General features: G+C 42.3%; 3 protein-coding genes across 14 annotated transcripts in view; 2 read left to right on the forward strand and 1 right to left on the reverse strand.

Annotated features, from left to right (window-relative positions):
- The window catches only part of MTHFD1 (methylenetetrahydrofolate dehydrogenase, cyclohydrolase and formyltetrahydrofolate synthetase 1), a 62,374-nt gene extending 50,805 nt beyond the window's left edge, over nucleotides 1–11,569 (forward strand). For both annotated transcript variants that reach the window (XM_021099913.1, XM_001924329.5), the window contains 6 exons: nucleotides 1,061–1,161; nucleotides 1,988–2,165; nucleotides 4,799–4,906; nucleotides 5,439–5,591; nucleotides 9,544–9,637; nucleotides 11,332–11,569. In XM_021099913.1, coding sequence (XP_020955572.1) covers nucleotides 1,061–1,161; nucleotides 1,988–2,165; nucleotides 4,799–4,906; nucleotides 5,439–5,591; nucleotides 9,544–9,633 — 630 coding nt within the window. In that variant the 3' untranslated portion in view covers nucleotides 9,634–9,637; nucleotides 11,332–11,569. The remainder of the gene's footprint in view (nucleotides 1–1,060; nucleotides 1,162–1,987; nucleotides 2,166–4,798; nucleotides 4,907–5,438; nucleotides 5,592–9,543; nucleotides 9,638–11,331) is intronic.
- The window catches only part of ZBTB25 (zinc finger and BTB domain containing 25), a 43,581-nt gene continuing 28,391 nt past the window's right edge, over nucleotides 9,834–25,023 (reverse strand). For 6 of the 10 annotated variants that reach the window (XM_021099920.1, XM_021099918.1, XM_021099919.1 and 3 more), the window contains exon 5: nucleotides 9,834–10,088. In XM_021099920.1, coding sequence (XP_020955579.1) covers nucleotides 9,908–10,088 — 181 coding nt within the window. In that variant the 3' untranslated portion in view covers nucleotides 9,834–9,907. Of the gene's footprint in view, nucleotides 10,089–17,003; nucleotides 18,041–25,023 lie in introns of those variants that run through there. The other 4 variants (XM_021099917.1, XM_021099924.1, XM_021099922.1 and 1 more) reach the window with 3 other exon arrangements.
- Nucleotides 16,817–22,209, forward strand: AKAP5 (A-kinase anchoring protein 5). 2 transcript variants are annotated; one of them, XM_021099926.1, is made up of 2 exons: nucleotides 16,817–16,997; nucleotides 19,753–22,209. In XM_021099926.1, exon 2 carries the CDS (start codon nucleotides 19,806–19,808, stop codon nucleotides 21,087–21,089), a length of 1,284 nt encoding a protein of 427 aa, XP_020955585.1. In that variant the 5' UTR covers nucleotides 16,817–16,997; nucleotides 19,753–19,805; the 3' UTR covers nucleotides 21,090–22,209. The 2 variants fall into 2 exon arrangements, with proteins under 2 accessions (XP_020955585.1, XP_013833739.1); XM_013978285.2 differs by having other exon boundaries at nucleotides 16,818–16,997; nucleotides 19,539–22,209.

A 25,023-nucleotide genomic window follows, 5' to 3' on the forward strand; every position in this document is an offset into this window, starting at 1 on the left:
GAAAAGCATAAATCATGTTTATAATAATCTCACTTGTTTTCTGTCTTTGTCTTACCCTTTTTTCCGCTGTTTTATGAAACTAAGCAGTATTACTGCTAGGTTTTACTCATCATCTGATGTGCATATTTTTATATAAGACTATGGTATTTTCATTTAAAAATTTTTAATGCATTTTAAGCTTAGTTACATACCCTTTTTAAAAAAAATACACAAGAATATAATATATATGACTTAAGTCCCCTGTTAACAATTTGGTGCATATCTCTCAACATTAAAAAAATTTCATGAATATGCACATGTATTTTTGTATTTGTCCAAAAATGGAATTAATTGAGCTCTTCATAGTGTTGCAGTTTTAGTACATCTTCAAGAGGTTCCATGCTAATACATATTATCTCACTTTCATAACATGTACATAATACATATTTATTGAGTGTGTTATCATAATGCACTGGCCCAGGCCTCTATTGAAGGTTGGTGGTGTTTGCAGATTTCCAGCACGGCAAGCAGTGCCCCAAGAAGCATATTTTACAGTGTTTCCTCCATTACGTTGAATTTCATGATTGTATTGAGTTCTTGAAGATGCCATTTATCTTATTTCTGACACACAAGGTTTATGGTTGAGTTCATTAAAGCCTTTGAAAGCATCATTAATAGTTCCACCCTTCTGATGGCAGGGTCTGTGCCATGCTAAATGGAGAAAGTCTATCACTGTACCATGTAAGTACACACACCCTATAAAACAGGGGTTGTAAATATAATTTGTTTAAGGGCAGCCGATTCCCCTCAAATGGCAAATGAGTTGTTAGGATATGGGGTGATGACAGCAGATGCACTGGCACATGTCACACTTTCAGGGCAGCCAGGACACAGGCACAACTCCGCTGCAGCGTTGTGGGCCCTGGCGCACCCTTGGCACGGCCTGAGAAATGCTCTCTGTTGGCCTCTCCTGACAGTGAGTGGCTGCTGCCTCAAGGAGACAGTTTCCCTTTTAACTGGAACTGCCACCTGTTCAGTTCTACTCTTTGACCTCACAGACCTTTCCCTGTTGTCTCTGCAGAACCTGGAGTTGGTTGAAAAAGGCTTCAGTAACTTGAGGAAACAAATTGAAAATGCCAAAATGTTTGGAGTTCCTGTGGTAGTGGCTGTGAATGCCTTTAAGTAAGTACAAAGCATAAGAGTCAAGGGGGACCATGGAAAATGGCCGGCTAGCCTCTCCTGCAGCTCACTGGGCAGCCCAACTCCTAGCTTTGTTTTGTTCTTCAGTTACTGTGATTGGGTTTTTAGCCTGCACTTTAGGGCTCCTGGTTGGGAGCCTGTGACAGGACATCCCGCATGTGTCACAGTGAACTCGTCACCCCACCTGCTGAGTGTCAGATTTGGCCCCTCTGGGTTCCCTTCTCCACCAGGTGAAGTGCAAAACACACAAGCCAGAGGTTACATGTTCTTTTTTTGGTCTCTAAAGGCCTTTCGTGCTAACAGAAGGTCATAGCTGCACAGAGTTCCATTATTTCACCAGATCTGGTGGGATGCTGTCTTGACAAATTGTTAAACGTATGGAGCTGGAAGTGTTTGCGTACAGGAACTTGTGTGGGTTGTTTAGGTATTATAGTGCTAGTTTTGATCTTATTCTGATGGTCAAACCACAGCAAGGTGGGAAGCAAAAATTTTTTAAATTTGGTCTTCATCGACCCCTTATGATGTGCCTAGAGTGTTTTAAGTACTTTGCATAGATTTGCCACCTAAGCCTCATGACATCCCAGTGAAATTCTACCCTTGTAGAAACCAGAACACGAAGTGTAAGTAACTGACTGAAAGTCACCCAGCTGATAAACTGGGGAGGCGGGATTCAAACCCAGGCAGTATTACCTGATCAGTGTCCGTTTATCAGTGGGTAATGCACATGGATTTTAACGGCAAAAAACATGACAGATTCTGTCCTCTCCAGCCATCATCAGTATTTTAACATGAAGCACTGCCTTTACAGGACAGATACAGAGGCTGAGCTGGACCTCGTCAGCCGCCTCGCCAAGGAACATGGGGCTTTTGATGCTGTGAAGTGCACTCACTGGGCAGAAGGGGGCAAGGGCGCCCTGGCGCTGGCTCAGGCCGTCCAGAGAGCAGCTCAGGCTCCCAGCAGCTTCCAGCTCCTCTATGACCTCGAGGTGGGTTACCTGCTGTATGCAAAAAAGCCAAAAGCACAGTGAGGTTTCTGTATGGCTGCTTTTGTTTAGAGCCTGTGTTTAGCAGCTTCGAGCTGTAGGTTTGATTCCCTCTTAGGTGAGTTATAACCCACCACAGCCTGGACTCTGAACTCCAGGCAGCTTTCTTATCAACGCATATTGCTGCTTACAGAGGACAGGATCTAGGCAAGAACGCCCAGGGAGGTTGGCTCATATCCTGACTCGAAAAGGCCCACGGTACGGTCCTGGCGAGAGAAAGGGTAACATATAGAGCCAAGAGTATAACTCACTACAGCCTTTAACCCAAGGCACCAGCCATGATAGGGTGAATTGGCCAGGGCTACATCAAGCTCCGAGGTGTTTTCTGACCTCCTCCTGGTACAGGGGAAAGCAGTGTGGTCCTGAGTGCATTTCCTGGTACCCAGCTGCCTCAGGTTCAGAGAAGCATTCAGGTGCAAAACCAACGCTCCCTGGCAGGCTTCAGCCTTCTTTCCGTCACTAAGTAAATTTGAATACCTCTGAGCCAGGCAGAAGCACTGCTTATTCTGGGATACAGTATAAAGATAGTTCACAGAAAAATTGTTTATTATAGGGTTGTATTTCTTTTTCAGTTCTCTGTCCATTTGTTTCAGGATGTGGCTGGACATGAAGTAGGATGTCCACAGCAGTCGGAAACTTTGTTAGGAACATGGGATGGATGTTGCAGCTAGTTCTGCTCGGACTATCTCGACTGCTTCTTGGCTTGGTTTTAGAAGATGATCATAGATTTGTGATGATCATTGTACAACTATAAATGTAATAAATTCATTGAGTAATTTTAAAAAAACAGCCATAAAAAGATAGAAGGAAGAAACCCTGTTGCTCTTGGATTTTTAACATATTCTTGTTTTCTTTGTCCTTTCAGATGTAATGCACTTATATCTTAATTACAGTTAATAAATGTTCTCCTATCGATACAGACTTTTTCCTGTTGCCCTTTAGTTTTCCGGTCTGGTTTGAAAACCTATACAACCAACCATCTTTATAGGAAATGCCATCAACAAATTGAAACACAAGTATAGAGCATTTATAGGCACCCTCGCTAAGCCCCCATCCAATGTGCCTAAGTGGGAACCCCCAGTCCTTGAGGGCAGATAGGAGGCGTGGAAGGAGTAGGGTAATGATGTCATAACCCACTTCTGCTTGGAACTCTGTTCTGGGGAAAAAAACAGGAGGCTGCCACTTTTTGTCTTATTCAGCATCTGTTGGTTTTAATCACCCCTCAGCAAAAGTACTTTTGCTTCAGAAGTTCTCAATGTGCCTTGGCATTTTTAGAGCTCCAGTTATAAGAGGCATATGAAAGTAATCTCTACTGCATCTTTAAAAAGCCGTGATTGAACAGTTGCTTAATTCATATCCTTTATACAAAGCCCCTTTGTAAATTATCACTGTTTGGTCCTAAAGCAAATGTTTCTTTTCATGGATAGGTTATTATTCCTTTCAAAAAAACAAAATGCACCCAGTGTGTTCTTTTAGCCTTAGTTACTTCAGAGCGTAGAGTCTGATGCCTGATTTTAGTGATCTGCTACCTGTGAGTAGCAGGCCTTACCATTTCCATTAAGCATTTTGTCCCTGTTGTTGTTTGCTCTGAATCTTCATGCCTTGAACTAGGCTATTTAAATGCTATTTAAGAGGCCAGGCCCCATTTCTGAACGGTTTGCCCCAGAGGAAGCAGCCCTGTGCTTCACTGGACCTAGAGGTCACAGAGCATGGCCTCTGTCTGCTACACTGTTTGCTTAAGGTGCCACGGAAAACGTATCCTTTCCTCCCACCACTCCTAGTGCATGCTGATCCTATAAATCATTGGGTTGTTTTTTAAGTATATAGATGATTTTGTCTGTATAACTGTAAGCAACAGCAGTTAACAATCAAAATGTGTGTTCGGAGTTCCCATCGTGACTCAGTGGTTAGCGAATCTGGCTAGGAACCATGAGGTTGCGGGTTTGATCCCTGACCTCACTCAGTGGGTTAAGGATCCAGCGTTGCCGTGAGCTGTGGTGTAGGTCGCAGACATGTCTCAGATCCCAAGTTGCTGTGGCTCTGGTGTAGGCTGGTGGCTACAGCTCCGATTTGACCTCTAGCCTGGGAACCTCCACATGCCATGGGTGTGGCCCTAAAAAGATAAAAAAGACCAAAAAATATATATATATGTGTGTGTGTTGTTGGCATCAGCCCCCTCCCACATACCAGGGATTATGTGGATGGATATAGGTTGTTTGATTTCATAAACACTGTCCCAGCCCAGCTTGAGAGGAGGCTGATCTTTATTAGCATTAGGGCATTATTTTTTATATCTGAATAGTTAGCAGTGTCATTTATGATTCCTTAGTGAGGTCCTAGATACATACACACAGTAACTTTACACCTGTGGGACATTTCCCACTTAGAAAATCTGAGGCTTGATAGTAAAAAGAAAAAATTTCTTATCCAATAAACTTCAAACTATTTACCTGTCTATGTATGTGTATAAAACATATCCCTGGCCCTTTCGGGGACTCTGACCTGGAGCACAGCCAGAAGTAAGAATATGTGTCCTCGTGTGTATCTGATCATGGTCTCCCCTCTCTTCCCGTCAGCTCCCAATTGAGGATAAAATCAGGATCATTGCGCAGAAGATCTATGGGGCAGATGACATTGAATTGCTCCCTGAAGCACAGCACAAAGCTGAAGTCTACACAAAGCAGGTAAATGTTTGGTTGGTTGGTTCTTTCAGCTCTTTATAAAGCAGGCCCTGGAGTCAATGCCTGCATATTCCCAGCTTTGCCAGGCACTGCTTCCCTTCTCTGGGCGGCAGCCTTCTCCCTTCCTAAGTACTGGCCTTGGATTAGGTGGTCCTATCCCAAATTCTTTATCCACCCAGAGGTGGCACATGAGTGCGTGGAAAAGCCACGAGGAAATATGGGATGTTTTACTAAAGTGTTGAGAGCCTGCCTGTAGTTGTGTGTTCACCTCTGCCCCACACCCTCATTGTTAATTGGTTATATAAATGAAAGTGAAATATTCACTTGTGGAATACGGTTGTGAGTACCTCCTTTACCCAACAAAGGCTTTTAATCTATGATAACTAAGCTGGAGGAGGGCAGTGACGTGGAGATGAGTTAGAGGAAGTTGGATGTTCTGATAAATCACAGAAGCCATATCATGACAGTGCCCACATGTTCTCTGTTGCCTTGTCAGCCTCTCACTTGTCCCACTTCTGTTCCTGTCTTTTCCTAGGGCTTTGGGAATCTGCCCATCTGCATGGCCAAGACACACCTGTCCTTGTCGCACAACCCAGAGCAAAAAGGCGTGCCCACGGGCTTCGTCCTGCCTATTCGAGACATCCGTGCAAGCGTTGGGGCTGGCTTTCTGTACCCCTTGGTGGGAACGGTGAGTGAGTGCTGCAGGCAGGGAGGGCCACCTATTCACCTCTGCTTCTTTTTCTTTATTTTTGCTTTTTTAAAAACATATACTTATTTGTTTTTTTGCTTTTTAGGGCCATACCTGTGTCATATGGAAGTTCCCAGGCTAAGGGTAGAATCAGAGCTGCAGCTGCTGGCCTGCACCACAGCCACAGCAACGTGGGATCCAAGCTGTGTCTTACTACACTACACTTAGCTCACGGCCACGCTCGATCCTTAACCCACTGAGTGAGGCCAGGGATCGAACCCACATCCCCATGGACACTAGTCGGGTTCATTACCCCTGAGCACAGCGGGAACTCCTCGCCTCTGCTTCTTAACTCCAGTGCTTGAGCCGTAAATCGATGGCCTCAGCCATCACACAAATGCCAAGTTAGCAGAGTTCATTGCTGAGGAGAAGGTTGGAGCTGGGCCCATTATGATTAATCGTCTTGTCATGGACCATCTTGGTGTCCATTCAAGGATGATGTCATGACTGCTTGTACTGAATAATAATTCTGTCTCCCAGTGGCAGTATGACCTTCACTGAGTCTAGGATGGGCCTGATTCATAGGCCGTGGTGCTTATATGTAATCGCAGCTGGCTCAACCCTCCCAACAGCCCCTTGGAGGCTCTGCCCCTCCTGGGTCTTCTTGATAGGCCTGGAGCTTATGCCTTAATAAATTCAGGGAATTCAGCATTTTTGAGTAAAGAATTTCCCCATTAAAATATAAACAAAACCTTTGGATATGAAAGGTGAGGTTATTTATACTTTGAGATGAATTATCAAATGCTTTCTTAAAGGTTTTTATGTATATTAAAAGAGGAAAATTGCTAATAGGGAGGTAGAGGAAAGCTTAAGGACATTGTTGCTGTTTGGAGGCATCACTGATCCTGTGCCCAGGTTTTTCCCGTAGATCCGCCCAGTATCTGACATCTGCAGATTGTACATTCCTGCAATACAAGATCGAAACAGTAAACTAAGCCAATACATGAGTAAAAGAAACCAGTGGATTGCCTTTGGGAGCTATGCTGTTCTTTCAGCATAGTGGGAAAGGGGTAGGAAGCAGTATTATAATCAAAAGTACCTAACTCTAAGGCCAACCCCACTTTTGGCCTTAGGCGAGTTATTAAAGAGGTGACCCTCCTCCTGTAAAACTCTCTGTGGGGCAGTGTCATCACATAACAGTGGTGATCAGACAGGTGCCTGCAAACTGGTGCCCTCAGCCCCTCCAGAGGCAGGAGGGGTCTCTCTGTTATGATGTTCATCAGTCCTTGGGGTTTGTAGAAATCCTCTTTTAATAGGAATGTGAAACCATTTACCCAGCACCTTGAATATTACAGAAACGTGTGTTGTTTCTGGAAAAACTGTCAGTGCGACTGGCAGCTGAAAGTCCCCTCTGATGTGTGCGTGCAGGGGCTGACTGTAGAGACGGAAGCAAAACTGAAAGTGTCAGGCCTGCAGTTCGGAGAGAAACGCAGCCTGCCCAGCTCAACTTTCTTGTCTAAAACAAACTGCCTCATCTAAAACTCAAACTCTGGTCTAAAGCCAACTTGGACCAAGACATCTCCACACTTAACCTAGAGGGCTTAACAATTACTCTTCTTCACACTTTCTAATTGCTGTTGGGGCCTGAATAGGGCTCAGAGTGTTTGAGCATTTTATATGTTAATGCAAGGTGTGATGACTTCTAAGTCCCTATGTGTATGTCACATGACCTTTTCATTTAAAAAAGTTTTCTGATTATCAATATGGGGGGAAAATCCTCTTTGGCAAAGAGTAAAAGTACTGAAAATCCTCCTAATCACTGTTTTGGGGACCATCTTCAGAGTTTTCTGCCAACAGCTCGTGTGTACCTACATCAGTGGGCCCTTGTCTTTCATCTTTATAGTGTCATCTTTAGGCTCTTGTGCGTGGCCTGAGGACCAGCCAGTCGCCCTTCCTTTTTCCTACTTGTCCCCATACTCAGCAGTTGCATATTTCTTACAGAACTTGAGAATAGAGACTGATGTCAGCTCCCTTAGTATATCCTATGGAGTATTGATTGGTACCTAGATGTCAGATTCGGGTTTTCTAAAGTAATAGTGTTTTGTATTATGGAAGGTGACTAATCCTTTTCTATGACATTTTTAAAGTTCGCTGAGTCCAGCTCAGCAGGATGGGGATGAAGCATGGGTGCTGTGAAACTTAAGGAAATAAGTTAACATAAAACAAGACACAGAGACATTTATCTTAAGTAAAGGTGGGAACCGGGGGACTCAAGGTCTCAGGGACCAAGAGCGCCGCCTCTAGAAACCACACTGCTTTTGTTATGCTCTTTAGGATTTGGTCAAGTGAGGAGGGGGCTATGGGTGGAAGATATAGGGTTTGTTTATTATTTTATGAGTTCTTTTATTATTTTAAAAGTCACTTAGCTGGTAGAAGGTTAAGCTTTTACTCTGACCTTTAGGCACATAACAATCATTAGCATTTGAGGAAGTTATCTATGCATAGCATTCCAGAGAATCCTCACTGTGCTTCCGCATGCCTATCTGCAGCGACCCTGTGTGCCTAGGTTTGCACGTCGGTTCTCTTTGCTAATGCATATTCTGCTAATGACAGCTCATAAACCACTTGGCCATGAGGTTCCTCTTTCTCTTATTCCTTATAGGACATATCCTGCTTGTGCAAACGGTGTGCCAATATGCACAGGTCTGGCGAGCCTAGACCGAGGCATTTTGTCCTCATTCAGCTGACCCTATGAATAACTTATGCCTTTAGGTCTTTGTTCTTAAGCTTAAGTCATTTACCAGCACTGTGACTGTTTTTCCAGCAGGAAGATGGGGTAAAGTAAAGCAGGACAAGATGGAGTTTTCAGCAAAGAGGCTAAGAAAATATTGTAGAAACATGTCTCGCGACAGAAGTTCTGTTTAAACTCTTTTCCTGTCTAGATCTGATTTGGAATTTTTGTGTATTCATTATAAAGAACTTTGTTACAGATTAAAATATATCGAGTGTTCACTTACAAGCCTTACACATTTATATATAAATAGATGTTTGTCAAAGCCAGCCCTTTAGAAAAAGAAATAGGTGTAAATACAATCCATAGCACTGCAAATTCAGGTTTAGGAGGCCAAATTGGACCAGTAAGAACAGTGATTATAAAACCATCTAGATTGTATACAAAAATGTCTTGGCCCAAGTTAAAGGATACTGATTCCTAGTGTTGTGTTGCTGAAGCAAAAATAAAAATAATATGGTTACCTACACAAGACTCATTAAAACAAAGTTACACAGCAGACAAGCCCTGCATCTCCTTTTGTCCTGAGACGTGAGAACTGAAGGGTGAATAACTGACTCCCCAGCTTCCCCAGCACCTGCCATTGTCGAAGGGAGGTGGAGGAGCCTCCTCTACCTCTCATTTTTTGTTGTTTTTGTTTTTTGTTTTTTTTTTTTTTTTTGCTTTTTAGGGCCACACCCATGGTATATGGAGGCTCCCAGGCTAGGGGTCCAATGGGAGCTACAGCTACCAGCCTACGCCACAGCCACAGCAATGCAGGATCCTAGCCGTGTCTGTGACCTATACCACAGCTCATGACAATGCTGGATCCTTAACCCACTGAGCAAGGCCAAGGATCGAACCCGCAACCTCATGGTGCCTAGCTGGATTCATTTCTGCTGTGCCACGATGGGTACTCCCCTCCTCTACCTCTTGTTGCCGCTGTCCATACAGAGCTCGTAGCAAAGCTTGGCATGTGGTTTGCTGGAGGACTTGGGGGTTTCTCTGAGATCATAACTGGATCAATGACTTGATTTTTAAGATGTAACATGGAGAGTGTCACTTTATAGATAACTCTAAAATAATATTCTGTCTTGGTGCCTTAAGCTTTCTAGCCGAAGGGAAGGTGGGAAAAGAAAGCTGATGTTATGTGTGTTTTTAATACTATTTCACATCTCCTAGATGAGCACCATGCCTGGACTCCCTACCCGGCCCTGTTTCTATGACATCGATTTGGACCCTGAAACTGAGCAGGTGAATGGGCTGTTCTAAACAGGTGAGCTGTTACTGGTGAAAATTTTGCTTTTTTCCCTCATGGGGCATATTTATGAATTATAGGACTCCCAACTAAAACTATGAAAATGTAAATGTAACGCTTGCGGAAGATTCCTTTCCAGACATATCTGAGAGGAGAGGGGGCAGTAATGAGAGTTGGCAGTAACTGATGAATGAAATATTTATATTTCAATATGCTTTTGGAAGAACACAGTTCATCACAGTTTGGCAGTATAGGGGAGAATAAGCTTGGGAGGAACCACAGTGGAGGTTAGAGCTCCTCTGTAGAGCCCCAGGAGGCTCCAGGCTTGGAGTCGATGGCACAGTGGAGGGCAGAGCTCCTCTGTAGAGCCCCAGGAGGCTCCAGGTTTGGAGTCGATGGCACAGTGGAGGCAGGAGCAGAAGATCTGGATACTCTGAATAGAGAGTTAGCCAGAAAGTGAGTAAACGTCCTAGAAAATAGAAAAGGGCCAGTTTAGGAGTTCCCATCATGGCTCAGCGGTTAACCCATCCACCTAGAATCCATGAGGACACGGGGTCAATCCCTGGCCTCGCTCAGTGGGTTAAGGATCTGGTGTTGCCATGAGCTGTGGTGTAGGTTGCAGATGTGGCTCAGATCTTGCATTGCTGTGGCTATGGTGTAGGCCAGCAGCTACAGCTCCGGTTCGACCCCTAGCCTGGGAACCTTCATATGCCACACACGTGGCCCTAAAAAGACAAAAAAAAAAAAAGAAGAAGAAGAAAGGAAAAGGCCAGTTCAGGAGTTCTTGGGCTCTTAAGTGAAGGGCCCCCAAGTACTCATCATAATGAATGAGCCACCCCTGGATATAGCAGGTAAAATTTCAAAACCATCCATGATGAAAATCCTTCTCCAGAGAAGAAAAAAATGACTTGCCTATGGAAAAAAAAAGAGAGAGAGGATTAGACTAAACTGTCTTCTTAGCAGCTGTAAGAGACTTTTAGACAATGGAGGAATGCCCTCCAAGTTCGCAGGGAAAGATGACTTTCCACTTGTATTTACACCCCACCAAACCTATCCAGATGTTTTCAGGCACGTATAGGCTTGCCACCCTCACATCTCTTCCCAGGAAGAGATTTAGCAGTGTACTCCAGCAAAACGAGGACCAAACCAAGAAAAAGGAAGTCATGGTTTTTCAGGAAAACTGTCACTAGAGTCCTGACAACTGCAAGTGACCCAGAGTTACAAATCCAACATGGAACAGGAGGAAGAAGAGGTACTGAGAAAGACTGGAGAGAGCTGGGAAGACAGAGGTGTCGAAATGTAATAATGCAAAACAAAAGCTCTCACGTTAAGGAAGTAGAAGTCCGGGTGGATGCAAACCACAGGCATCATCTATGCAACTGTAAGGATAAGTTGCTCATGGAAGCCACTCTGCTTACAACGCAGAGACGATGTGCTTGATGCTGGAGGAGCAGTGTTGAAGAGACATGTGACCTTGGAAAGGTCCTCCTGGCTCATGATCGGTCTGGCATTGAACAGTATTTACACAGCCATGATGCAAATGCTGGGCATTGTTTTCAGGTCTATGAAAGGCCCTAGAAGAGTTGGCTGTGGGAAAGGATGTCAAGGTTAACAGCTTTGGCGGTGGGAGAGGGTGATGGTGCAGCGTGGAAGGGAAGTATTATTTCAGCACTTAGAGAAAACCTGTATTTCTTGTTTCTTTTCCCTTCCAGATTGTCCAGCTTCAGGAAGCTGCTTTGAAGGTTTGGCCAGTGTTTATTCAGGCCCCCTGTCAGGAAGTGTGGGGAGATCAGAAGTCAGTCCCTGCCCCGAAGATCTTCAGAAATAAGTAGTGGGAGTTTCCCCAGAAGCCTTTCTTCAGTCTTACTTCCCATCATCATGTATAAATTAGCATAAATCACACACATCTTTAATTACTAAATCCATAGAATAAAAGCACATAATTTTGCAGCCCCCGTGTTCAGATGTAAATTGTAGCATTAGCAGACTGTGCTGCCACGTTCTCTGCTGTCCCAGGCGATCCATGCACCAGGCAGACCTCTGGGACTGAAGAAGCAAATTGCGGTCTGTACTTTATGGTACTGTTGTGTTTAAAGGGGAAACTGTGAGTCTCTGTGTATTTCTGGGAACACATGTAATCAGGAGGCCTGAGAGTGTTGAGGGAGAAGTAGAGTTTAGAGGATGTGCCTTTTCATCATATACTTTGCTGTGTTGTTCCATATTTTTTTTCCCCTGGAAAAGTATTGCTTATACAGGTTTTTGTTCTGAACTTCCTTGGAAATTCCTTTTCCTGTCATAGCTTTAGCACCATCCCTTTTTTTTTTTTTTTTTTTTTGGCCACTTATATGGCACATGGGAGTTTCCAGGCCAGGGATTGAACCCATACCACAACAGCAACCCCAGGCCATTGCTGGATCCTTAACCCACTGCACCACAAGGGAACTCACTCACACCATTCATTTTTAAAGTCCTCAGTAAGGATGGTTGCAGAGCATTAACTGTAGGGTAGCTCTTTCTGCTCTGCTGGTTCAAGAAATATTTTTGAGCTTCTCTCATGTGTCTGAGCTCTCTCTATCCCTCCCTACATAATGTTTTTTCCCTCAAAATGTTCTCCCTTCTCTTCTGTTTTTTAGCTTCTGTCTCTGTTCTTCTGCTTCCATTTTTCCTACCTTTGCTCCTTTTTCTTCCTGCACCGAGTCCTTCCAGATGTTGCATACCCACTGGTGCCAGTGCTACACACTGCTGGCATTGGCAGAGCAATATGTTTTGTGATATCCTTGGTTTTACTGTATTTAAGCCCCTAGGTTCACATCAGTGCTGTAATACTGTCAGTTTTGCAGTCTAAAGAAATGATGGCAGGAGTGATCCTGTAGCACAACAGGATCAGCGGCATCTTGGGAGTGCTGGAACGAGGGTTCAATCCCCAGTCTTGCACAGTGGTTACGGATCTGGCTTTGCTGCTGCTGCGGCTTAGGTCCTGACTGTGACTCAGATCTGAGCCATGACTGAATTTCATATGCCTCAGGGTGACCAAAAAAGACAAAAAAGGAAAAGAAAAGGAAAAAAGAAATGATGGCAGTGCTTTGGAGGGCAGGTGGCAAAGGGGTCATGAGCACAGAACCCCGGCTCCGCCACGCCTTGGACACTGCCTGGTGCCTTGTACACACTCAGTTCCTGTTCCAAATCGTCATTTGGGCCCTGTCTGCCCAGAGTTTCCAGTTTCTAGCGTTGTTGTTTTTTTTTTAATGTCCTATAAAACCTCATCTGGAATGGGACTTGCTGAGAATTCAACTTGTAAACGGGAAGAAAGCAGTCTGTCGTAAGATGTGGTGACTTAAAGGTCATCATATTCCTTTTAGGCTTTCTCGCATTACCAAGAGCCATGTGGTTGTTATGTCGTTACCACTGATAGAAATAGTGAGCATGCGGTGGGAGAGGGTGAGTGGGCTTTTTTTTTTTTTTTTTATCAAGGCAAAGATAAACAACGCCTTGATACAACGAAGAAGCCAAATTGTTTTTGCCAGGTATTGCTTGAAATGAATGGCCCATCACGAATGCAAGAATGTTCCTAAAAAGTAAAATAAGCACTTCAGTAAAAATTCACATGGCCCCTTTCCACTTGGCATTATACCCTGGAGGTCTTTCTCCATCAGCAATTTGGGATTCCTCTTGTTTCTTATGGCTGCATAGTATTTTTAACAGTACTTTGGATGGACACTTAACCATTGTTTTGTGGGTTTTGCTTACAAATGATGTCTCAGTGACTATTCCCAACTTGTATAGAAGCATCTATAGGATCAATTCCTAGCAGTGGAATTGTGCAGAGTGACCTCTAGCTTCAGAATGAGAGCAGACCTTTGGTTGGAGATATGTAGAGAGAAACTATAACGGGACACATCTGTAAATTACCTCGCTCCATTTTACAGGAAGCAGGAAGCACTTGTTAAGTAGCACTTGTTAAGATCATCTGACTCTAGAGCCTCTGCTCTTGACCGTCATTGTGCCTTTCAGAGCTCTTAGAAGGCAGCCACTGCCAGGTTGTACAGAATTGAACCTCCCATTTGTGACAGGAAGAAAGCTGTGCTCATTTCGTATCCCTTCAGAAAGGAGGGATGATAAAAAGTGGAAGGACCAAAGGGAAGAAATAAGGTTAGGAAGGCAGGGGAGCAATTATTGACGGCATGGGTTTTGTGGCCTTGATTCTTCAATCTGTGATAAAGAAGAGGTGTGATAAAGAGAAGGCATAAAGCACAAAAAAATAACTGCAACTTAACTAAAGGCTGAATTCAAGACCTAAGGTGAAGCATAAGTGCTCGGGGTACATACTAGTGTGTGTGGTCAGAGAAGGACTAGTGCCTTTATCTTGGGGCTAGGAGTCCCTAAAGATCACTGGCCTCCTTGTCCCCCTGCTGACCCCTATCTGAGCTGCTAAGGGCTTCCCTCCCCATATTTGTAATATTGCTGGTAAACATATTGCACTTTCTGTGATCTACACCTCACGGCTGCTGCTGTGTGTTAAAGATGTAGATACACTTGGTTCAAAGAAGGGACAGCATTTATGTGCTGTCAAGTAGAGCAGATTGCAACAGAATTACTGTGGAGTTTGTGTTGGATGGTACAACCCCAATGGTGTCCAGGAAGAGATCAAACCAGCAGAGAACTGGAGCCACAGGTTCATTTAATGGTGTTACAGGGAAGGGAGCTGGAGGGCTTATTACCAGTTGGTCTCTAAAATGTAAGAATTATTATCAAGGCATTATAAACCATTTTTGGTAGCTACAGGCCCAGGCCACGATGGGTGGTTGGGGACCAGGATGGGAGAAATGGTATGATCAGTAGAAATCAGACATATAAGCTATTTTATTGGCACACTGTATCTGGTGATGTTAACAAGATAAGTTGTAGGTAGGATAATTTCTCATCAGATGGGAGATATATTTAGAAACTGTTTCTCATTATATAATGAAAAGCTACTAATGGAGTAGCAGACAATGATATGGGTAATAGCTTACCAACTGTCACTTAACTGAGTTTGGGGATGATAGCTTTCTTTCCTAGGTGAGGGATACATTTTTTAAAACTCAGATATGGCGTCAGGTTCTAGCTGTATCCTAAAAGAAACCCACAGTGAAATATTTTATTTATATGGTTCTATACCCCGTGTGTTGGAAGTTGGGAATGAGTTATTTAGAATACAGCTTAAAGAAATCTGCCCTTCAAATACAAAATCAATTCACCTCTTCAGAGTACCCTTCGGTTCCCATTCTTTAGTTGTTTTGTTTTAAGAAAAGCAAATGGAGGAGTTCCTGTTGTGGCTCAGCAGAAATGAACCCAGCTAGTATCCATGAGGACACAGGTTCGATCTCTGGCCTCGATTAGTGGGTTGGAGATCCGGCGTTGCCGTCAGCTGTGATATAGGTTGCAGATGAGGCACAGATCCTGTGCTGCTGTGACTGTGGTGTAGATCAGCAGCTGCAGCTCCGATTGGACTTATATCCTGGGAACTTCCATATGCCACAAGTGGGACCCAAAAAAGAAAGGAAAACAAGTGGAATAAGATCTACAAGTTGTTAAAATGGCCTTTATTATTTTAACCTGTCCTTTATTTCATTCCCAATTATTTTCTAATAAAGACAGCTCTTCTACTCTGTCTTCATTTAGATAAGCTCATCTTATTTTTGCCTGAAATTGTAGCTAACTCCCAGATCTAGATTTGAGAAAACTTGTACTTAGTAAGTAAGAGCATCTCAGTTGGTTATGAATGGCATGGATTTCTTTTGGCTTGTTCAGAGTTCAAATCTGGCAGTAAGCAGGGTTAGTAACTCATCTGGGGATATAAAGGAGATGTACACAGACTGGTGTTAGCTGAATAAATAAAGATAAATTGAATTCTTAATTATCTCTACTATAGGTGCTTAGGGATTTTCCTGTTTTATAGCGCTTGTCTCTAGGATCTTGACAGCTTAGATTCAGCTTTGCTATTGTGTAAATAGTTCTTTCCTTAATAAAGAATCTTACAAAGGTAAACTATATTCCTGGATAAGCATCCAAAAGTGGGTAAGAGCTTTACTCTCTCAAAGCTCATGGTCCTATTGAAGAAAAGAGATAAGTACAACTGCTTTTCATAGTTCTTCCCTCTGCCTTAATAGCTTCTTCATCTAGATAGTATGCTTGGGAGGGGCCAGAGGAGGAGGCAGGAATTGTGCATCCTGCAGGACCTCACCATAGAGGCTCCCAGGAATGCCCTTGTAGGTAATATTAAGCCCAAAGCAAGTCACCCTAAACTCTCACTGCAACACCTTTCATTGGTGCTAATCCACTATATACAGTGGATTATGTATACAAATCAATGCTTATGGTGCTTTTCACTATGACTGGGAACTTGCTTAGATAAAGACTCTCAAAATGTGTGAAAATAACACAGCCTAGCCAAACAGAGAGTGAATATTGCCAGTGCCCTTTGCTCTGGTCTGTACTAGAATTGTGAGGAAAGTCAACTCATGTTTTAAACCCCTAACCCTCACCCCGCGCTGTACTTGAGAGGGACAAGGTTAAGCAGACACCTAGGAATGTAAGGGAAACGGGTAACTTGTAATCGACTGAATCCTGGAAATATACAAGATGTAAAGGAGGGAGGGGGCTGTGTTTCTGTGCCCTTCTGACATCGATATCACACAGTTTGCATCATCTCTTCCTTCCTCCTAGATTCTTAGGAGACAAGGGTCTGTGTCTTGGGCCTCTGAGAACCTTTGGCAGGGAACCGTGATAAGTGCATTACACCCAAACCCATTCCTGGAAAAGTTTTATTTTCTCTATTCATATAGGTAATTTTTCTTTTCAAACGAGATTGACTCTGCACAGATCTGAATCCTACTTTTAAAATGTGATATCTGCTGTGACTTTAAATATTCAGTGGGGGGATTTATGATGTGAGTGCCCATAGTTTAAAATTGGATTTTGCTACTTTGCATCTGAGAAAATGGAAGGCTTACGACCTTGGTCCCCTCCCCATCTCTCTCGGTGGCCCCCGGCCCTTGCCTGGATGTGGTCGCGCCTAAAAGATTGCCGCCTGGCTGGGCGCGCGAAGGTCCCACGCCCGGGGCTGGGCTCACCCGCAGGTGGACCTCCTGTCCCCCCCCCGCCCCTCCCCCGGGCCACCGCCCCCGCCCCCAGCCCGGGCCCCGCCCCGCGCCCGCCTGCTCCACGCGCATTGGTGCCTCCAGCTGTCGGTCCCCGCGCTCTGGGGAGGGGGCGTCGCCCGGCTGCGGTCCCTCTGCAGAGGGTTGCTCGCTCCCGGTGCGCCGCTGCCTTCCCGCCGGCCCCGCGGGCGCCCCCGCGACCTCCGCGGCAGCGTTGTCCAGGGACCCCGGCGCCCTCGGTAAGTGAAGCGGGCGATGAGGCTGTGAGGAAAGAGGGCGCGGGGCCGGTGTCCGGTCCGCCGACCGCCCGCGTGGCGGAGTGGGCGGGAGGTGCCCGCTGGCCACCGGGAATCTGGGGCCCCGAAGGTGGCCGGGGTAACAACGGGGGAAGGTGTTTGTCCGCAGACATCTCCACTCAGTACGACCCTCATCACTCTGCCCACCTGCCCTCCCCGCGTTTGAGTTGTCCTGGGGGCTTGTGTAGCTGGTAGCTTTTTTCCTTCCTTGCCCTTTTCGGGGCGAATGCGGTGTGGGCTTCCTGGCCATTATAATTGTACATTTAGCTTGAAGCTGGATTAGCTGTTCCCCGCCCCAGCACTTTCCTTTTTGAGTACTTTATCCTGCGCTCTAGCTCCTGCCATAAGGCGCGTCAAGCCGAATGAGAGATGCCTTCCTCCTGAAGGAAGCTTCGTGTGGCCCACACCTGGCGCGGGGAGAGATGCACCGCTTTTCTCAGGAAGTGGCTGCTCTTTGCCTCCGTGCTTCTCTGCTCACGGGAAAAGGGCAAGGGGTATTTTCAGTGGCAGCAGACTTGCGATTCTATCAGGAAATTACAGCTTCCTGGAGCAATAAAACTACTTCTGCAGGTTAAGGACGAATCATTTGCAGTCTAATGTTCCGCAAAGTTTTAATAGCCACAGACTGCATTCTCCCCCTTTCAGTTAGGTTTTGTTTGGATATCTGTTGTAGTTCTACATCTTGGTATACATTCCAGTGAGCTTCTCAAGCAATTGTCCTTGAGCAATCCAAGTTAGTTTCAAATGACACATTCCTAAATGATCTAATATCAGCATTTCTATTAGGTATACATCCCTCCGGTTAATAAAAAAACACTCAGGTGGGAGGATTCATAAGAGGTGCGGAGACAAAGAGCTATAATTAGCTGTGGTTCTAGTGTATCATGTTTAGAGGGACACTGTTAAATGTTCATATTTTAGTTCCATCATGGTTGTAGGATGGCTTTGTCTTTCTGTCGGAGGCAATGGAGTATGTATCACCCGACCTAAGGGAATATTTGCTTACATCATGAACTGATATTCAGAGTTCCAATTCCTTCTGTGGTTCATGGAATCAGGAGTTGCCCAAATAAACCTTCAACAGTGAAGGATTTACATTTTTTTAAAAGTACAAAGAAAGATTCCCTTTGCTTATCTTCAGACATCCATAAACTAAAATCCACAGGATTTCTGTTAGGTGGTCACCTCCTTTCTCTGTTCTCTGGTACTATCATACCATCTTGTGGATTAACTTTAAAATATACCTTTATGTTTATGTATAATCAGTTTGTCAGTTGCACAACTTATCTATTTATTTTTGGCTTTTAGATTAGTTCCAGAACCAAGAAAATATAAAGAATTTCAAAAGCTTGATTTTAAAATGGCAAGAACTCAGTCTACTCTTGCTTCAGCTATGAGTTGATGGGCTGCATCCTGGTTACATGACCACTGAACAATCTTTAAATTTTCGGGCTAGTGAGTTTGGTGCAGATTAGCATCTCCAAAAACGTCATTTTTTTCTGATGAAAATCCTAAAGCCCAGTTTCAGGGGATGGGCTTCAGAAACAAGCAATTTTGGGTTGAATCTGAGCTCTGTTATTGACTAGCTCATCTAGAGCAAATTAACCTCGCTCTGGGCCTCAATTTCTTCATCTGTAGATGGTGATACCACCACCTACTCTATAATGTGGGAGGATTAGAGATGTGTGTAAAAGGGCTTAGCACTTCCTAATACACAGGAGTTGCTCAACAAATGTCAACTACTGTTATCATTCACTCTGATCTTCAGTTACGTGCTCGTTATGGAAAATGTTTAAACAGCAGATACTTAGGAAAAAAATGTCAAAGTTATACAAACAAATTTAAGAGTGGAGAATGACAGTAATGTTAAATTTCCCAAGAGCATGTATGAAAAGTAGCACCTCCTTCATGGAATATACATTTTTAGAACAGAAACCTTATGGTATAATGGAAAGAACATCAGAGAGTTAAAGTCTTCAGTTCTAACTCTGGCTATGACCTCATCTAACTGTGTGGCTTTTAGCGGGCCAGCTGCCCACTTTGGAGCTCAGTTTCTTCATCTGGCTGGATCTGAATAATCTCAAATGATCTCTAAGATCCTTTGCAACTTCAGAACTCCTTATTGGATGTAATAAAATTTAGCTTGCCCAGCACCCTGCCCTTTATTGTTTTTTGGTGGTGGTAGTGGTGGTTTTTGTCAACTTTCGATTCAGAGTCATAAACAGTTCATAAAGACAGCACAACTACAGAATTGATAAAATAATATCAGATTTGCAGAGTAATCCAAAATGAAGTTTTAACAAAGAGAGCAAAATAAATTCATGCTGAAATCTTTTTGGATAGGGCAAAAGTAAACCCCAATTTTTATTCTCCGGTCATTTTGGTAAGTTATTATATGGGAAACATGCCTGGTAGAATCATAGTCTCTACAGAAAACAGCAGGCTGATGGTGAAATAAAATACCACTCTGTTTTCTCTTGTCAGGTTGATCGTTAAATAAAGCAAAAATATATCCAGTAAAAGGGCTTTCATGAAGAAATTAAAGACAGAAATTACAAGTAATAGAGAAACTAGGTATTTGTATAACTGGAGAAACCACCTAAAATAACCATGGAGTAAGACAAAAGGAGTGACTCCATCTGGAAGAAATTTTATTTAGTGTGTGTTTTTTTTTTTTTTTTTTTTTTTGTCATAAAAGGCTGCTAAGGAAGAGAGGCATAGTTTCTAGAGAAAGAAAGATATAATGTCAAAATGGAGACCACAGTTTCTGAAATACAAGTAGAAAGCAAGGATGAGAAGAGATCAGCAGAAGTTAGTCCTCAGGATGAGAGGCAGGAGGAAAAAGCATCGATGCTTTGCTTCAAGAGAAGGAAGAAGGCAACCAAAGCAAGGAAGCCCAAAGCTGGCTCTGATGCTCCTGAGGCAGCAAGGAAATTTCCCCCAGAAGCGGGAGCTTCTGATCAGCCACAGCCCCCAGGGGGAGCCTGGGTTTCAGTCAAACGCCTTATAACATGCAGGAAAAGATCAGATTCTTCAAAGCAGCAAAAGCCCTGTAAGGCTAAAGTGCAGCCTGAAAGCAAGGATGCTGATCTTTCTAAGAAAAAGGCAAAATCCAGACTCAAGATTCCCTGCATAAAATTCTCAAAAGGGGGGAAAAGAAGTAATCATTCCAAAATTATAGAAGACTCAGACTGCAGCATTAAAGTCCAGGAAGAGGCTGAAAGTTTGGATATAAAAACTCCAGTCCAGTTGGATGACCAGGCAACAAAAACCAAGTCAACTCTGGATATAAGGGAAGATGTCTCACAGAAAGATGGTGATGAGGTCTGTGAATCAAATGTGAACAAGAGCATAACTTCTCCTGGAGAAAAAGTGATTTCAGTAGAACTTGAGTTAGGTACAGGGCATTCTGCTATTCCAACCGGAACGCTAATCCTTGAAAAAGATATTGAAACGACTGAAGAAAAACCAAGCATTCATCCTCAGCAAGGGAGCCCACTGGAAACCTCAGACATAGAACATCCCCTCCCAGTGGTTTCTGATGTTCCTCCCTTACCTGCAGTCCCAGATCAACAAATTGTGGAAGAAGCCAGAAGCAGTATCCTAGAAAGTGGACCAGATTGGAAAGACCACGAAAGTAGAGAGATTGTAGCTGAGGAGAGTAAGCCAAAAGATACTGAATTGAGCCAGGAATCAGATTTTCAAGAAAATGAGATCACTGCAGAAAAACCCAAACCAGAAGAAAGCAAAAGAATGGAGCCAATTGCTATTATTATCACAGACACTGAAATCAGTGAATTTGATGTTAAGAAAGCTAAAAATGTCCCTAAGCAATTCCTAATTTCAATTGAAAGTGAGCAAGTAGGGGTTTTTGCTAATGATAGTGGCTTTGAGGGTAGAACTTCAGAACAATATGAAACACTCTTAATAGAAACAGCTTCTTCTCTTGTCAAGAATGCTATCCAGTTGTCTATAGAACAGCTGGTTAATGAAATGGCCTCTGATGATAATACAATAAACAATCTTGTACAGTGATTTAATTTCTAGATCATGGGAGGAAAGAAAAGCTTAATGGTGAGTTATTTACATATTTGTGGCATTCCTTATTCAGTAACAAATGAGAGATTTAGCATCTGTGGAATTTAAAGGTCCAATTCTAGTCCAGAAGTGCTAAAGAATTAAGTTGTAAAACCCTCCCTACCACTGAAGTGTAGCCACTTCTGGATCAGAGGAAGTCAGTACAGATTACAATGGGAAGTGACATCCAGGGAGTTGCTTAGCAGGTGGAGATTGGGATGCTAGGGAGAAGGAAGATGGATTTTCCGTGCACTTGCCATATATGCCATAAGCTCTTTAACATCCTCTGATGTCACAAAGCCAGGTTTCCTTTTGATAGTTCAACCTTGTGTATAGGTTAACATTCACATTCGCTTCCAACAAAACAACTTTTTTTTACAGTGTACTTTTCTGTTGTTTAAAATGAATAAGGTGAACTATTTTTGTGAATGTGTGACTTACAGTTTGTTACACTCCTAGGCAGTAGTCTTACCTCAAAAAAATACTGCAGAAAAACTGATTAAACATGACTGGTTTTCTAGTCTTGCTTAAGTCCTTTACAAAAGCCATTCACAAATTACTTCAAACAGGCAAATAATTATCAAATACAAAGGTGTGGAAACAGGGAGTATATTTTCCCTCTCCATCTTCCTTCTGCTCAAAACAGACAGGTACAAATCCATTTATACATAGAATCACCTGCTGAAAACTTAAAAACAAAAACAATAGCAACAACAAAAACCAAAAATGGAATATTACTTTCCATCCAGGAGAAGGTGAACTTCCCAAGTGACAAGTTATCACGGATACCATAGGATTCCTCTCGCAAGATTAAATCGCTAGAGGCTACATTCATTGATCTCTCCCCAAAGAGGGGAGAGTGGATTCAAAGCCAGCCTGGCGTAAAAGTCCTAGGAAATCATAACATTTTAGTGAAAATATTATTCATTCTTGGCCAAGAATGAGCCAAGAACATGGCTGAATAGAAAGTGAAAAGTGTTGAGAGACTCTGGATATTGGAAATGAACTTTTTCATCAGTACTGATTCAGTCCAGCTACTCTCTTACCAAAAAAAAAAAAAAAAAAAAAAAAAAAAAAAGAATATAACAAGAAGGGCTTGTTTGCATTTTATTCAGTTATTTAAATCATCATTCTCAATGATTGCCATATTTTTTGAAAAAGTCAACCTACTGCAACCTTTCCTTGTGTGAAATGGCCATAATACTTCAACGCACTTCCCTACCTCACAGGTCAGGGTCCATGTTGTTCCCTACTGTCTAAACTGAGTGACAGTGTCACTCTGACAGCAGATGAAGTAATGACAACTTTCACTTGAGTTGTAGGGTATTTGTTATTAAAGATATTTGTACATTCTTGGCGAAAAGAATGTACATAAGATAATTTCAAGCAATCTGGTGACTTTTTGCATTCGTTTGGACTGCATATACAAAGTATGTGTTAATTTGTCTCATAGAATCTTTGTTTCTTCCTGTAAGCACATATTGAGACATCTGGCAGAAGAACCTTATCTGATTTTGGAACCAAACAAGATAATGGGTAAGATTCTTTGCTGAAGTGTAAAATTATTCCCCCCATATTTTTCTGCCACTGTGCTTACACTTTGGGTGGACGAAGAGGGAAACTACTAAAATCCTTCAGTTTAGCAAAATGAAAAGTCGATCCCTCAAAATATGACCCAATAAATCAACATTAATTGTATAACTTTTAAACATTTTTTAAAAAAAGACCACTAAGTCATCCTCCCTAAAGAGAATACTCTTAATTTGCTATATGTGGTGCTAATGGACTTGGACAGCTGCCAACAGCTGCACATTTAAAAAGTGAACAATTTTTAAAAACTGATTCAAGTTGATGCATTTTACAGTGTTTTGAAGAATCCTGATTTCATTTACTGCAAGGTCAGCTCAAGCCAATATACTTTCATTGTAAGTTTTTAGTAATTTCTCATGAATGAGCAAACAGTATAGCACCAGTTACTGAAAATATTTTCAAATGTTTAGGCATATTTATTTGTTTTAAAACAGATGTGAGGTAAATATGTATAATGAATTTTTTAAAGTGACATTTTATCTAAGTAGTCCTAGGTTTCTACTTTTTTTTCCCCCACTGTAGTGTGACACATATTTGATTGGAGTGTATTATAATTGTTTTGTGATGAAATGTGTATTCTATTTGCATTCATTCTTTAGTTTCTCCTCAGTCTTTTCTATTGAGAATATCTGTCAAATTAAGTAAGTAGGGTTCCAATTTGAAAGATATAATCTCAATCTGATTATATCTGCTACCTGGCCAAATCCTACTACAGTGAATTCTAAGATGATCTAAATTGTTTTGTTGTTACAGAAATAATTAGGAATCAGATGACTTAGAAGTCTCATAAAATATTTTTTATTTTAATGTTATTTTAAGCAATTTGACCTTATATGCAAGACATTAAATGAACATAAATAGGTTCTTATTCAATTCTTATTTAAAAGGCAATTTAACAGCACCACATTAATTCTCCTTTATATTTGCTGTGGTATAAGTGCTGCTTTTAGTGAACATTTATTAACTAGCTGCGCTTCAGTTTTTCTTTGAATTTTACAAGGCAGGTTGGTTTATCAGATAGGTACTCATTAACATTTTTAGCATTATTATTGTCCCCCTTTTAACAGTCGAGTATTATTCAGTTTGCTTTACAACAGCAAATATGAAAATCCTCCTCTATTTTATGTAGCACTATTCACTTAACATTTTCTCAAAGTACTTTATAGGATATAAAAATAGTCCCTGGTAACATTTAAGTAAAGGTAGCAGAAAACAAAAGAACTTTCAAAGAGAAATTATATTCCCTCCCACCTCCTCCACCTCAAAGAACAATAAGCATGTGGCACAAATGGAGTTCTTCAGAAAAGCCGTATGCATAATTTTCTTCAAAGTAATTTTGACAGCATGAAGTTTTGATCTTATTCAGTGTGCTATTCAGTGAAGTCTTAGAAATGCTCTGATTTGTTTCGGAGAGATTAAGTCATTAAGATAAAGGAAGAGATGGGACATGAGGAGTCCCCTGGTGGCCTAGTGGGTTGCATATCTGGCTTTTTCATTGCTGTGGCTCCGGTCCCTACTATGGCCAGAGTTCAGTCCCTGGCCCAGGAACTTCCATGTGCCTCAGGCATGGCCAAAAAAATAAAGGGATGGATCATGAGAGGGCACCAGTCAAATCTGGCTTCTGCACAAAATCCGGAGTTAACTTCATAAGTTTCTAACTTCAAGTTGCCTTATTTTTTATAGTTAAGAATTAGTTTGGGGGGGTAGTTTACAGCAGAATTTTTAACATAATTGTTAGGCTTTAGAATTGCATTGTTTGAAAAGATCCTTTTAATGTCAACTTTATTCAAATGTGTGTGAAGTCTGCTTTCTAATTTCACCTGATAATACATTAGGGGTGGACTTTTCTGCCTGCCATTTCTGCATTTTTAAAAATCCTCATTTAAGGTTTAGAGTTCTTTTGGTTAAAATTCCTATGATGTTTTATTGTTAATATGAAGTTTATTAAACAGAATTCAAAATTTCAATATATAGTACATTTTATGGTACATTTTTGAAAAGAATTTTTGTAATCCTTAGTTTAAAAAAATTAACAAAAGGAAGCTACTGACATTAAATTCAATTTATTCAGTATGTGTTAGATATGACACATGCCAAACACTGTTTGATAAAGGAGACAGGCTCCCTTCTCTCAAGGAGTACAACCTGAGAAGCAGCAGCAACCAGAACTGGGACGAGGGTTAAGGCAAAGAACCACAAGAAATGCAGCACTGTGAGTGTATTGGGGGAGAATAAAGAGAGAGCAATTCATTTTGTCTGGTGTGAGAAGATGGTCATATAAATACAGGGGCAGTTTGACAGC

The sequence above is a fragment of the Sus scrofa genome, chromosome 7, assembly GCF_000003025.6.
Source record: "Sus scrofa isolate TJ Tabasco breed Duroc chromosome 7, Sscrofa11.1, whole genome shotgun sequence".
Taxonomy (NCBI): domain Eukaryota; kingdom Metazoa; phylum Chordata; class Mammalia; order Artiodactyla; family Suidae; genus Sus; species Sus scrofa.